A 15,526-nucleotide genomic window follows, 5' to 3' on the forward strand; every position below is an offset into this window, starting at 1 on the left:
TTATTTATGTGCGAAACTGTTGTTAACAACTGTCTTACGAAAGGCACCAGAGCAATTACCGTTTTATAACTATGTGTGCTTTTGTCTTATATCCCAAAGTAGTTCCGGACTAATTAATTGGTGGGAAGTTTTTATTGCCCAATAATAGCATGAGACTTCAGTTGTCAATAATTGTACTACAGGGTGGCTCAATAAGTCACTTAACACCTACAGTACAACGCCACTGCGGCATGGAACGTGAAAATGGCGATGACCAATCCTTATCAGGCCAAGGGGGAACCACATTGACGTCACCCGCATGGTCGGCAGCCATCTTGATGTCCGCCATCTTGAATTCAACTTCAGAATTTTAAATGGGAAGGGGGTCGTGCGACATATCAAAATGGGCTAGAATTTCACCAGGAAAACAACTGTGACATTTGTTTTCACCTAACTTTAATTGTTGCAGAGTTAACAATACCACAAAGTTATGGCTCAATAAGTCACTTAACACCCCCAGTACAAGGCCACTGCGGCATGGGACGTGAAAATGGCGATGACCAATCGTTATCAGGCCAAGGGGGAACCACATTGACGTCACCCGCATGGTCGGCAGCCATCTTGATGTCCGCCATCTTGAATTCAACTTCAGAATTTTAAATGGGAAGGGGGTCGTGCGACATATCAAAATGGGCTAGAATTTCACCAGGAAAACAACTGTGACATTTGTTTTCACCTAACTTTAATTGTTGCAGAGTTAACAATACCACAAAGTTATGGCTCAATAAGTCACTTAACACCCCCAGTACAAGGCCACTGCGGCATGGGACGTGAATATGGCGATGACCAATCGTTATCAGGCCAAGGGGGAACCACATTGACGTCACCCGCATGGTCGGCAGCCATCTTGATGTCCGCCATCTTGAATTCAACTTCAGAATTTTAAATGGGAAGGGGGTCGTGCGACATATCAAAATGGGCTAGAATTTCACCAGGAAAACAACTGTGACATTTGTTTTCACCTAACTTTAATTGTTGCAGAGTCAACAATACCACAAAGTTATGGCTCAATAAGTCACTTAACACCCCCAGTACAAGGCCACTGCGGCATGGGACGTGAAAATGGCGATGACCAATCATTGCCTGGCCAAGGGGGAACCACACTGACGTCACCCACATGGTCGGCAGCCATCTTGATGCCCGCCATCTTGAATTCAACTTCAGAAATTTAAATGGGAAGGGGGTCGTGCGACATATCAAAATGGGCTAGAATTTCACCAGGAAAACAACTGTGACATTTGTTTTCATCTAACTTTAAATTTAAGGGCGATTTCCGCATGGGAGAGTGACACGTCCTTTCCTTTTTGCTTAAATGTTTATTGTTCAAATAATCGTTAGTATGTGATTATGTGGTATTTATTGTTAGACCAATCACTGAAAATGTCCGGATATTGACTTACCAGTATGTACATATCTTGTAGTATTGGTTGGCATGGGAATTACGATTGTGTTTTGTCTTTACATAAAAGTTTAAAAGAGTGATGATGTGAATTGAACATTTCCTTTTTCACTGATCTGAACGAAAATGCCACTAACACGTGAGGAATGGATTGCCATCATATTGATGTCAGGGGAGAGAAGTACGCGTGACATTGCCGCAGACTTCAATAACCGCAATCCTGCAAGACAACCGGTGTCACATGTGGCCGTCAGCCAGTTGCTGGCAAAGTTCCAAGATACTGGATCTGTGGATGACAAAACGCGACATGGACGTCCGAAAACAGCTACGGATGAGGGTACTGCTGTAGCGATGTTGGCATCCCCAACCCGTAGCACACGGAGACTGGCGCTGGAAAGTGGTGTCAGCAGTGGTTCAATTCAAAGGATTGTATGTGACCACCACTGGCATCCATATAAGATACAGCTGCAGCAGCACCTTAGTGAGGACAATCCAGACAGGCGTTTGCAGTTTTGTGAGTGGGCTATAGCACAACTGCAACGTGACCCTGCCGTCGGTAGCAAGATTCTGTTCAGTGATGAGGCTAATTTTTATGTCAGGAGAGGTGAATAAGCAAAATCTGTGGTACTGGTCGCCCGAAAATCCACATTGGACAGATACCAGCTAGGTGACAGGAGGCGGGAAGCTAATGGTGTGGTGTGGTACTTGGGGTTCCCGACTTGTTGGTCCATTTTTCATTGAGGGCAACTTAAATGCAGAGGGCTACTTGCTTCTGCTACGGGAGCAGATCTTACCATCCTTACTGTCCGAGGATGGGAGCTATCCTGAATGGTTCCAGTAAGATGGTGCTCCACCGCACTATGGGATGATAGTCCGTCAGTACCTGGATCAACAATTCCCTCACCACTGGATTGGTCGCCGAGGGACTGTGGAATGGCCTGCATGCTCACCTGACCTGCCACCATTGGACTTTTACCTCTGGGGACACCTGAAAGCCATGGTGTATGCTACGAAAATCAGGGATCTGGCCCACTTGCGCACACGCATTGTGGATGCCTGTACTGCAATAACTCCTGAGGTTCTTCAGAATGTGGTAAGGTCATGGGAGAGACGATTACACGTGTGTGTTGCTCAAGAGGGATGTCATACTGAGCATGTGTTATAAATTTGTGGTATTGTTAACTCTGCAACAATTAAAGTTAGGTGAAAACAAATGTCACAGTTGTTTTCCTGGTGAAATTCTAGCCCATTTTGATATGTCGCACGACCCCCTTCCCATTTAAATTTCTGAAGTTGAATTCAAGATGACGGACATCAAGATGGCTGCCGACCATGCGGGTGACGTCAATGTGGTTCCCCCTTGGCCTGATAACGATTGGTCATCGCCATTTTCACGTCCCATGCCGCAGTGGCCTTGTACTGGGGGTGTTAAGTGACTTATTGAGCCATAACTTTGTGGTATTGTTAACTCTGCAACAATTAAAGTTAGGTGAAAACAAATGTCACAGTTGTTTTCCTGGTGAAATTCTAGCCCATTTTGATATGTCGCACGACCCCCTTCCCATTTAAAATTCTGAAGTTGAATTCAAGATGGCGGACATCAAGATGGCTGCCGACCATGCGGGTGACGTCAATGTGGTTCCCCCTTGACCTGATAACGATTGGTCATCGCCATTTTTACGTCCCATGCCGCAGTGGCCTTGTACTGGGGGTGTTAAGTGACTTATTGAGCCACCCTGTATACATTTTCTGGAAAGAACGCGTAATTTGCATTCTAAAACCACTACATGGTGTAACAACCCTCTGACGACCAGGGCTTGCTCACCACCTTTTCTTTTTCAAGTAGGGCCTCCCCGATGGCGCAGTGGTAGCGTCGTCGCCTTGTAATCAAGGGGTCCCAGGTTCGACACCCGGCGGAGGCACAAGTGGTTCGGATCCCACTTTAAACTGTAGGTCCAGTCCTGATTAGCCTTAATGTGCATAAAGTGAACTTTAAACACCAACTCAACTCTTTTTCAAGTAGCTTCCCAATTGTCCTCACGATGCTGAGTCAACACCAAAATTGGTTGGTTTCCATCAGTAATTGAACCCAGGATTGTTTGTACCAAAGGTGAGCGCTAACCATTTGGCTACGCGAGATCCCAATTTGCATTCAGAATTCTGTGAAGTTCTTTGTAGATATAAGCAAATTTCATACACATACATTTTTAATGAATTTTTTAATGTGCAGTTTCTTTTTCTCTGACAAAACCCATTATGCCGGAGCACATATATTGATTAAAGTACATATATTGATTAAAGTGGAAATAATGAAAAATCTCCACAATCTGTGGCACTTTTCATGCTATATTTATTACCACACTATTAGTAATTTAAGAATGTGATATCCATATATTCCTTATTTAAAGAAATGTGCACTTAACTAATTTTTAAAATTTTGTTGCTGGTTTAAATTTTGCCTGTTTCCTGTATTGGCTATTATCATTTTTTTATTATCAAAAAAAAATAATTCCAGCACAATTGCTCGAGATTGACTGATGCCTGTCAGAATTTTTTCAGTGGATAATTTGTACTTATTGCATTGATTCCCATTGACACATTTTCCTAAGTTTATAGGAACAGGGTTTCCTGTTTCCTTTTGTTCAACACTGTACGTCTTGATATCCATAGCAGTAAATGGCCACGTTTTGTTTGGAGGTACACTCATGTTCACATGAAGTGGCACATTTTAGAAGGTTGGGTACTTGATGAATGTGCCACTTTCTCTGTGCCACTTTCTCTGAACAGGAGTATACATGGGAATGCTGTTCCAATTTCTTCAGGTAGTCAATGGCATACAGTACATAGAGCGTTAAGAAATGGAAGTTACAGTAAAGCCGAAGATTACTCAAGTATCTTCACTGATTACAAGACTGGTACAAAACCAGGGACTCTGGTTCAAACCCTAGCTATGTCAGTTTTTCCATTTCATTTACATTCAGTTAGGTGTTGAATTGCAAATGGTAGAAAATGGAAATTAGAAGAGCTGCGGTAGCTCAGTCGTTAGGGTGATCTGACTACAATGCAAGATACCCAGGTTCGATCCCCAGTGGGGAGAACTGGGATTTTTTCCACCTGTTCAAGTGGCTCCAGCACCCACCCAGCATTGTATAAAGTGGGTACCTGGAGGAAACTGAGGAGGTGTGGTGCTGATCACATCACCCTCACCTTCGGCCGTGATCAAGAAAGTGTGGGGCTCTAACTCCACACCCTCTATATGTCTTCATGGCATGGTGCAAAAGTGAATTGGGCAATTTTTAAACACTAGATATAGCTAGTTGTTGCATCAGAGGTAACACGTGAATACCACCATCTTGCAGCCCCTGGTTTGCCATTGAGTTATAATGTGGTCAGGAATGGAGCATAGTGTACAGTTGCTGAAAAAGCATATTTCGAAAACTATGATAGTTATGTGTCTGCCCAGCGTTCATTTCGGAAATATTTTCATATTCCACATCATGATTCAATGCATTTTGCCCATGCCATCAAATCATGGGTTAAGAACTTTGAGGAAACTGGTTCTAAAAGTTGGATCTGGAAAGAGGTGGCTCAAATTTCTGTGGCTATGCTGCCCAATGTGATGTTTAACCTACCCAAAAGACTGCATGGACATGTAACTATCATTGTTTATGTAATATGCTTTTACAGAGAATGTGCGCTGTGCCACGTTTTCGACTTCACTGATTGGTAATTCAGGGGTTGCAAGATAGCTATATCCATTGCTGCACTCTGTATATGCTACACAAAATGTCATGGACAATTGCTTAGAGACTTCAAGAAATTTCAATATATTTTTTTGCAAATTTCAGATATAGTAAAAAAGTTAACGAGAAATTGGTGTTGTCTACGGCACTAGAATTAAATATAGAAGAGATAACATTTTGTTACATTTGAGGTTATGCTTTTTTAGAAGCTGCAAAAATGCACACAACACTATCAGGGAGTTTAAATATCTTGGGGAATCATGTAAAACTTCATAATTTTCTTTGTTTTTACAACTATATTGCAGGAAGCATGGATTTTTGATTAATTGATTATTTAGTGTAAAATTATAAACATTTGAAAGCATACATCTACTAGAGCGCTATGGTATAGTTACCATGAAAAACTTGTAAATATTCTGAACTACTACAATTTTCAAGTATTTATATTAGTGGAAATTGTTAAAAGTATAGTGCTGGTAGAAGAAAATGATTTTCATTTATAAGTAATTAATTATATGCAAACTTCATGCCATTATATTTTTTGTAGAGATTATCAGCATCTGCCAACTGAAGGAGTGTTGGTGAATGGTATAGGGATAATGATGGTCATCTTTGCCTTCGCAGTCACATATCTGGCTGTGACTTCAAGATTCAAACGTCAGCCTATAGCAGAAGATGAACTACTTTTGACTGATATTATTGGTGATTGAATTGCAAATTCTTCTACTTATCATTGCTTTGAGTTAAAATGGTTTATTTCTATGTAGTAGAAATGTGTGTGTGTGAGAGAGAGAATGTATGAAGGACGTTATATGGGGGTGAAAAAGAAAAGTATATCCCATGATATACCAGTGCAGGAGGGGTGTAAGGGATGACCTTTTGAGAAGGCACCCAAATGTCAACTTCACTTCCACGTAGAACACCCAGATAACTGCAAAGTTGCAGGCTAACGATGCTCTGACGTCTGGACCTACAGCCAGTATTATCCTCTGTAGGGCTATGCGTGTGTGTTATCCTTTGTTTAGTCCTTATGTGTGCCGAGCGTCCCTTTACAGCCTCGGCTTTTAACTAGGTAAGGAAAATTTAGTCGTTAAAGCGATATGTTGATTTTAGATGCAGTAAGGAGCTGGGCTGTGTATAATGTGACAGGTGCAAGTAGCTCCTGCATTTGACACATCTAAAAATTTTATTCCAATCAATCAAACCAAATGAAAATTATGTCCTATAAAACTGTAAAATATGTAATATAATTAAGCCTTGTTTCCATATTAAAAAAACACTAAGTTGCTGACCAAGGCACTTTATTAAGATGTAAAAACACTTAACATGTAACGTTTCAACCCTGTACGAGGGTCTTCCTCGTCTGAGGAAATGTTACATGTTGCGTTTTTACATCTTTATAAACTGCCTTGATCAGCAACTTAGTGTTTTGTAAAATATGTATGTAATCGTGTCATAAAAAATGAAAAATGTGTCAGAAAAATGCAGAAATATTCCCAGTAAAGCCAAAGATTTGCACAACGTACTTTCGAATTTATTATTATACGATGTCTTCCAGGGAAGATCGATTAGGGTAAGGGTGGAGTTTTAAATTAAGTCAGATTTCTTTCAACCGAAGAATGTAGTGGAAAAATACTGAAAATATCGAGATGTTCACTGAATTATCCTAAGTTTCATTTACTATGATGTCAGATTTACACCTTTGTGGAACCTAAAGCAGCTCGCTACAGCTCTGCTAAATCTAAGCAATCAATACACAAACACAACTTTTTTAGACAGATTTTGATGTTTCGCTGTCTAAATTCTGCAATACTGAAGATCTCTTCAAATATGCTACCCCCGTTTCACACAACTTGCAAAACAGAACCTTGTCATTTGTGGAGAACATTCTTCTTCTTCCTCTTTCCCCTTTTGCCTCATAGTGTCAGGGTTGCCTCTATCCACTCCTTCTATCTCTCCTGTTTCTTTGCCATCCTCTTCAATTCTCTTATTCCTTTTCCTTTGTTTTATCCAATTTCTTCTATTCCTTTTTCGAATGTCTTCCAGGGTCTACCTCTTGTTCTCCTTCCCTCTCTTCTAGCTTCCATAAATTGTTTTGCTTTTCTGTTTTTGTCCATTCTTACCACATGTCCGAACCATTTTAATGGTGAGCATTTTAGTGGAGAACATATCCCTCCTAAATTCTTTAACATAGCTCTTCAGTCCTGCAGCAATAGATTCCTTTACAGGAGGCATTCTATTCACTCCCATTGCTATACATTGATATAATTTTCTGGCTCAAATGATAAGTGATCTTGAAACTCCCATACTCGATTGCCGATAGAGCAGGGGCTGTAATGTACCAAATGTTACATTGGTTTGAGTTGCTCTTTTAAGTCCACTTTATGCACAATAAGGCTAATTGGGACTGGACCTATAGTTTAAAGTGGGATCCAAATAACTTGTGCCTCCACCTGGTATCGAACCCGGGACCCCTTGATTATAAGGCAATGACTACCACTGTGCCATGGGGGAGGCCCTTACCGAATGTTACTTTTACTTTTGACGGATTGTTGTGAGAAACGAAAAAAAAGTTAAAGAAATTAGAGCAATTGAAACTTGTTCACTTCCCATGCCCGCACAACAATGAGAGAGAACAATATATATATATATATATATATATAAAAAAAATCAAAGAAGGTAAAAGGAAACACTCACCGGACAGTAGAAAAATTCAACATCTGTGATGATTTTTACCTGGGGGAAACATCAACTGCCCTCAACCTCCACATCAATAACCACCGCTCCTCCACCCACAACCTGGACTCCATTGTCGCCGTCCACACCAACCACCACAACATCCCTTTCAATGACTGCTTCCGGGTAGCAATCATCCATCTCCTACCCCAACCAGCCAACACCTCTGTGCCTATATATCGACCATGAGTGCAACCACTCCACCTGGCCTGAACAAGGCCAACCAGTAATGTCCTTACCTTAACCCACCTCATCCCACCCTCCCAACATACCTATCCCTCCGACCCATCCTGCCCACTCACAGTTTCGGACGAGTGTTTTTTTCGTTCTACGCACAGCTGCTTCTTCGATGGGGACCTGGCAACTCTGCAGGGCCCCAACTTCTGGTTCCGTCTCTTTCTCCTCACACCGATGATGCTACGAAGTTAGCGAAAATTTTGAATTTTTCTACTGTCCGGTGAGTGTTTCCTTTTACTTTCTTTGATTTTTACTTAGCCCTTTTGGCCCTCCTTGCTTTTATCTATCTATCGATATATATATATATATATATATATATATAAGAGAGAGAGAGGGGGGGGGGTAAGTACTAGTTGGTAAGAAAAAACTGTATCTGCTTTTAATTTCTTCGTCTGTAATTTCCTTATCCTGCCATTGATAATATAAACTATCCGTTGCACTAAAGGTACGAAGAATATATTATAGAATAACCAATTATGAAATTATACAGAAATGTCTTATTACGAGAAAAATGAAGAAATATGTTGTAAAAATTCGAAATAGGTAAAATATGTCAAAATATGCCTTATCAAGTTCATGTATTTCAGCAGATTTTCATCAGATACGTAAAGATCTCACCCCAGTATTTGATCCAAAACCAAATGAAAATTATGTTATAACATAAAAGCCCAAAGCCCTACTCATGACCTAAATGTTTTGGGTTTGAATCCAAACCTGGTTGTGGGTGTTCCTTTTTGAGGGTCCCTTAATCAATTTCATCTTCCATCCTCCTCAGCCACAATCGCAGAAAAGTAACAAATAACAAAAATACTGGTAACCTTGCATACATTACTGTACCAGATAAAATATATTCTTTTGTAGACATTAGAAATGGTGTTAGTTCTCTTTTAAGGCACCATGACTTAAAATTAAAAGCCATTCGGACTGGCCTCTGTCACACAATATGTATCTTATCGTGTTGTAACGTCTCAAGACGGCCACTGTGTGAACGTGTCTATTTGCTCAAGTACCTAGACAAGGAATACAGTGTAAATGAACTGAAACATGATAATTTAAAGTTGTGTGATTACTGTACTATCATCATTAATTCGAAAATAGCCAGGCACATCCAATGTGCCACTCTGTCCACTGTCGTGTTTTAACGATTCTTGGACCAGATCTTGAATGGGGAACTGTTATTTTTGGTTTTAGTCAAATCGACTCGTAATAATAGTAATGAAAGATGAACATAATATGGAAAAACCTGAATGTATTGAAATAATACTCATAGTATTTATATCATTGTGAAAGAAAGCATACTATTAATTGCTACTTACATCATCAACAAAACCTCAGTCTAACACTTTTAATAACAATTGGAATATAGTAATTTTTGAAGGAATTGAATAGGTACTGGTAGTTATTATTTATCGACAACAGAGGGAACATTAATATAAACTAGTCTAGAAAAGTGGTAGCACTGTAAGTCAGGGTGTCCCACTGTAAACTGTAGCTCCAATCACAGTAAGTCTATCTGAGAATAAGTCGATGTAAAACTAACTTCGACCATTTGAGAGAAAATTAAATAGCAGTAAGACTAATGTAAACTGGTAAGAACCTATTAGCAAAATCTGCAATCATCCATATGTATTTCTGTCTCTCTTTTTAGGTACACCTAAGTTGAGGCATGTACGACCATTTGATGATCGTAAATAATAATGGATTGTCTTTTTACACTATCTGAGAACATTAAAAACAGTATACCTTTTTAGGCAGCTCAACAATAAAAACAGTTATAGTGAATTTTTGTATTATAGAAGGCAGCAACATATTATTTTTTTGTGTGATGTAAATGTTGTTACAATAAACTTATCTAAGTACATGTTGCAAGAATTTTGTTTTGGTGATGGTGGTTTTAAGTAATGCTTGAAGGTTATGTGTGCTAATGGCAGTTAGGTGCATGCAGTTGTAGAAGATTGCTATGTAGCTTGCAAGCTTGTGGTAGTGCTTTTGGTGGAGGTGGTAGAATAGCATGGATTTTATTTGTCAAGCAGTTGTGTTTTGTGTATGTAGCACTTGTGTAGTCTGTCAATGGTAGGTTGAAAAAACTAACTACATTATCTGCAGTAGCATTGGAAATCAGTTTTGCTGTTCTCTATGGTGGGGTGGTCTGCATAATGCACTACAAAGCGAGAGGTTTGAGGTTTGAATCCTAGCTTCAGGCATGGACATATCATTGTGTTGTACCATCATCAGTTCATCATTCATCATCATTGTCATGATTAATCCAAGAGGTAGAAATGCAATTTAAAATGTCCAAAAACTGGAAGAAATGTTAATTTTTAACCAAATGACATACTGTACTTTTGTTTAAGTTTGTACATAAGATTACATGGTTTGATTTACCAAAGTTTCATCCTTATATCTTTGAACCATATTCACAGCAAATATACTCAAAAACAATGAAGTTAGGGAAGAAACAACTTCAAAAAGTAGTTTATGAACATTTAAAAAGTGTGCCCAAGTCTGTGGTTCAATGGTTAGCATAATGTACCATGAAGCCAAAGGTCTTTATAATCTGAGTGAGAGACAAATATATATTTGCACTTGTTCTTTCATCAGTTCATCCCTATTGTGACATATATGCAGCATGGAGTGATGTGGACACTAAATTGTGTACATATTCAAAGTTTCTTTAATACATATTATATACAACATATATTATTTAATACATTACACAACCAATTCATCCATTTCACAATAAACCAAAAGCAAACATTACATAAATTGTCTCTGAAATGTGCACACTCCCTTTCCTCGAAACAATTATTCATGCATTTAAAGCAAAATAAATGAAGACAAGTGTTATTTCTCTGCCTGGTAATTTACAATCCATTACAGAGAACAATGAAATATTGCAACCTGAAATCAATATTGATTTAATAATAATTTCACGGGATGCCAATGCATTCTCTCTGTTACAACATTTGTGCCTCCCCGATGGTGCAATCGTCGCCTTGTGATCAAGGGATCCCAGGTTCGATACCCGGTGGTCACATGGCACAGTAGTTTGGATCCCACTCTAAACTGTAGGTCCAGTCCCGATTACCCTTTCTGTGCGTAAAATGGACTTACAACCACAAATTAATAAATCAATTTTGCAACTTATTTTCATTTAGATTGTTCGGCGCCTAGGACCGACTGAACTTGATAAGACTAAGAAAAGCAGGTATTGTGAGCAAGGCGAGCAAGAAAATTTTACAAAAAGTATTTTTATTTGCATAAAATTGGAAGTTGTGGTCAGTAATTGCCCCCTGCAGGTACACTTGGCCGTCAATGTTTGCCACCCCTACAACTCATTTCGGTCCAAGATTGGGAGAGACCCCCCTTGTGGTTGCACCACTGCATTGATTCTGCTGTAAACTGTTGTTATGTATCGTTAACCGGCTTCCCAAATTATAAAATACACACCTAGACCTTTTGCGTACATGGACGAAATCTGTCATCAGAATTTAGCTAATTAACAAAATGACTTGTCATGTCGCTTTGTGGATCGTCTTGTCACATTGTGACTCGTCGTGTTGCATCTTGTCGCTTTGTGGCTTGTCGCATCATGTTGCATTGCGTTGGATCCAGTCTGGAGCTGGCCTAAGCACTATCATTACAACTCCTGAATATACTTCAATACTAAGATGTAAATATATCAATGTGAAGAATTAAATGTAATGCCTCATATCACTTGTCAGGTGTATTATATTCACAAATTATGCAAATAGGGCAGAATAATTTTCTTATGTATGTATGAATATATGTACGTATATACATATACAGGGTGAGTCACCTAAAATTACCACTGGAAATCTTTCTTAAACAACAATAAATATTGAAAAACTTATTTCGCAGATATATAGGTATGAGAGGGGTTCATGAAATTAATGGGCACAATACGTTCAACTACGTAAGGAAGTACGATTTTCAACAGAAACTTAGTTTTTTTTAAAAATGGAAACCTCATTTTAATTTCAGCTCATTTGAAAGTACGAAAAAAATCATTAATAATGGTGTTTGTTGCATTGTAATACATTAAGTGGTTCTCAAGTAATTGTAATTTGAAGTTGACGCTTGAAACAAACATTCCTACAAGTTGATTCCTATGTTGTAACATACATATCCCCCTTTTGACATCATTCGTGTATCATAGCAAACATGTTACTCTTCTGCATACTACGCTTTGTGCCTAGGAAAGTTGTTACGTTCCAACTGCGGGTTACAGTAAAATGAGTAGTAAGCTTTGACAAATAATCTAAAATGCTCTGATAAATCTTTCTGAGTTAACAAATGTTTGTACATTAAAAACTATAAATTTTAAACATTCCGCCATGAGTTACATTCATAAAGGTTAGTACATTAACATCTTTTTATTTTTTTTATCGTTCATTCATTTACGTCATAATTTTTAGTACATTGGAACAATCAACTCTTCGCGTTTGGTTATGACAAATCTTTAAGTTTTCAAATTTTATACTTTGCACCTTATACAGTTTTCTTTCTTTCAAATTGAATGAACAAATTATCAAATAAAGCAAAGACGTAACAAAGTACACTGATGAACCAGACGTTTGTACGTACGTCAGAACTGTTACTAAGAAAATAGTATTTTCAAACACTGAAAAGGCCGAGATGATACTTATCTATGGCGAGTGTAGGAAAAATTCAGCTCAAGCGTGCAGGCTGTATGCGCGACGGCATTTGCACTCGGCTCTGCCGACAGGCTTCTGTGCTCAACTTCACGTTACAATTACTTGAGAACTACTTGACGTATTACAATGTAATTCTTAATGATTTTTTCCGTACTTTCAAGTGAGTTAAAAATAAAATGGGGTTTCCATTTAAAAAAAGACTAAGTTTGTGTTGAAAAGCATATTTCCTTACGTAGTTGAACGTATTGTGTCCACTAATTTCATGAGCCCCTCCCTTATCTATATATCTGCAAAGAAATTTTTCAATATTTATTGTTGTTTACGAAATATTTCCGAGATGAGTCAAAAACAACCATTCAAAACAAACAAACAATGTATTCCTCTGCGTGTGAAAATAGTTTTTCATAGAGAACGTGGCCAGGTTTACCCATCTTGTCGACATTTCTGTAATATTCCACTAAATCAATTTTACTTGTTCCTTGTCATGGCTCAAACCATGAATTTTGTTGCATAACACCAACAGTAATGCTACAAATAAATAAATAAATAAATTTATTACATAATGTAGCTACTAATATGTAACAAACTATTTCCACAGTTACTATCGTAATTTGCACATCATTCACTTATATGGCACTGATCATCTGAGACTTGTGCAAATAGTAACGATGATATACCTAGTCTTACCATAAATACTGTCACAAAGTTTCAAGTAAATTGACACAAAATGCTGAGAGATATTTTAATATCCTAATAACATTACTGAAATGGATGCCTGACAAATCAAAATCACAAATCAATATTCATAATGCCCACCCTTAGCACGCACACATTCCGTAAGTCTTCGTGGCCACGCATCAATTGAATTACGCAACACATCGACTGGAAAATGAGAACTGCTTTCAGAAGAGACCTACTGCTTTAAACTTTCAATATTGGGATGTCTCTTCTTACAAGCCATCTCCTGAAGCTTGGACCACAATTTGTAGTCCAAAGGGTATAGGTCTGGACTTGCAGAAGGCCAATCTGAAGTGGAAATGAAGTCTGGAACATTTGCTATGAGGGCATACTCCATTTCTGTGAAAAAGGGGTAAAAACATCAGCCAAAGTGTACCAGCAGACAATGCTTGAGAGACTAGTCAAGAATGTCAACAACACTCTCTTCCATGGTCAGAACTGTAGCTTCTAGCAGGATTCAGCCCCAACATATGGGGCCCGAACAACACAGCAGTGGCTGGAGGCAAATGTACCAGACTTAATTTCCACTTCGGATTGGCCTTCTGCAAGTCCGGACCTATACCCTTTGGACTACAAATTGTGGTCCAAGCTTCAGGAGATGGCTTGCAAGAAAAGACATCCCAATATTGAAAGTTTAAAGGGGTCTCTTTTGAAGGCAGTTGCTCATTTTCCAGTCGATGTGTTGCGTAATTCAATTGATGCGTGGCCACAAAGTCTTACTGAATGTGTGCGTGCTAAGCGTGGCCATTTTGAATAATGATTTTGATTTGTCATGCATCCATTTCAGTAATGTTATTAGGATATTAAAATATCTCTCATCATTTTGTGTCAATTTACTTAACACTTTGTGACAGTATTTATGGTAATACTAGGTACATCCAAGATTGCATGCTAAGAATGCTTAGGAACACGTGAATTATGTTTGAATTTGTTGTGACTTGTGTTTTAATATGCACTTTTTATTTTAAAGCAATTATAACTGTCACTAACACTAGACTAGGGAAAATGTACATTTCTCACTTTCATGTTTGCGCACGTGTGTTCTGTGTTTACAACTGAAAGTGTATTTGCACAATCTTTTAGTTCTTTATAATACACACTTCCGTTTTGAAATAACCTTGACTTTAACATGAGATTTCGTAAGAGTTATTTTGGATGTAGATGGCTTTGGTGTGTTTCATGTAATAAACTTTTTAAGATTCTGCACAATAACACAGTATGTGCCATTATCCGAAACAAACTATTATGAAATGCATGTGTCTGTGTGTAATGTGTTGCTGCATCTACATTTATGATCATTGAATATTTTACTTCATTACTTTTTACACGTCATCACCTTGTAATTAAAGGATCCCAGGTTTGATACCCAGTGGAGGCACATAGTGATCTGGATCTCACTTTAAATTGTAGGTCTAGTTCCAAAATCAATCAAGTCACTTTTTACATGACTCTCATAAGACAGTCCATCCTAACCTTCTGGTAACATGATATGAGTATTTTCATCAATCCATTAATACTACTTAGATTAATAACACATCTCTATTTTTAGGGTATATATTTTTAAACTCTGCTCTTTCTGTGAAGCCTCACATTTCCTGTACCTCCATATTTAAATTGAATAGATAGTTATCAGCAAATACACATTGCTCTGATTAACTTCAGTCCTGGAATATGAAAGTTTGCATAAATATACTACTGGAATATTTTCTTGACAATGTAATTCCTGATAATGCTTGAATGACGATTTTCCATCACTATTTCCTTCACTTTGTTGATGTTTTTGTCAGTCGAAGATGGTACGTATTTCAGAATTGACAGAAGTAAAGTTTGAGTTGAGAAATATAAGGATTGTTACCCATAACTATGGGTGAACGAGATCTGTTAATCCATCATTAAAAAATAGGGATGGGCCGATATGAAATTTTGGCCGATACCAATAAAGTACCAATATAAAA

General features: G+C 38.3%; 1 protein-coding gene across 4 annotated transcripts in view; it reads left to right on the top strand.

The window, feature by feature from the left end:
• The window catches only part of LOC145998782 (plasma membrane ascorbate-dependent reductase CYBRD1), a 77,606-nt gene that overhangs the window by 47,903 nt on the left and 14,177 nt on the right, over window positions 1-15,526 (top strand). For 3 of the 4 annotated variants that reach the window (XM_083135369.1, XM_083135371.1, XM_083135370.1), the window contains 2 exons: window positions 5,729-5,883; window positions 9,803-10,015. The exons of the other annotated variant lie outside the window; for it this stretch is intronic. In XM_083135369.1, the coding sequence (XP_082991495.1) occupies window positions 5,729-5,883; window positions 9,803-9,849 (202 nt within the window). In that variant the 3' untranslated portion in view covers window positions 9,850-10,015. Of the gene's footprint in view, window positions 1-5,728; window positions 5,884-9,802; window positions 10,016-15,526 lie in introns of those variants that run through there. 4 annotated transcript variants of the gene reach the window in all.

This window comes from Lepisma saccharinum, chromosome 14 (genome assembly GCF_977018435.1).
Source record: "Lepisma saccharinum chromosome 14, izLepSacc3.1, whole genome shotgun sequence".
Taxonomy (NCBI): Eukaryota; Metazoa; Arthropoda; class Insecta; order Zygentoma; family Lepismatidae; genus Lepisma; species Lepisma saccharinum.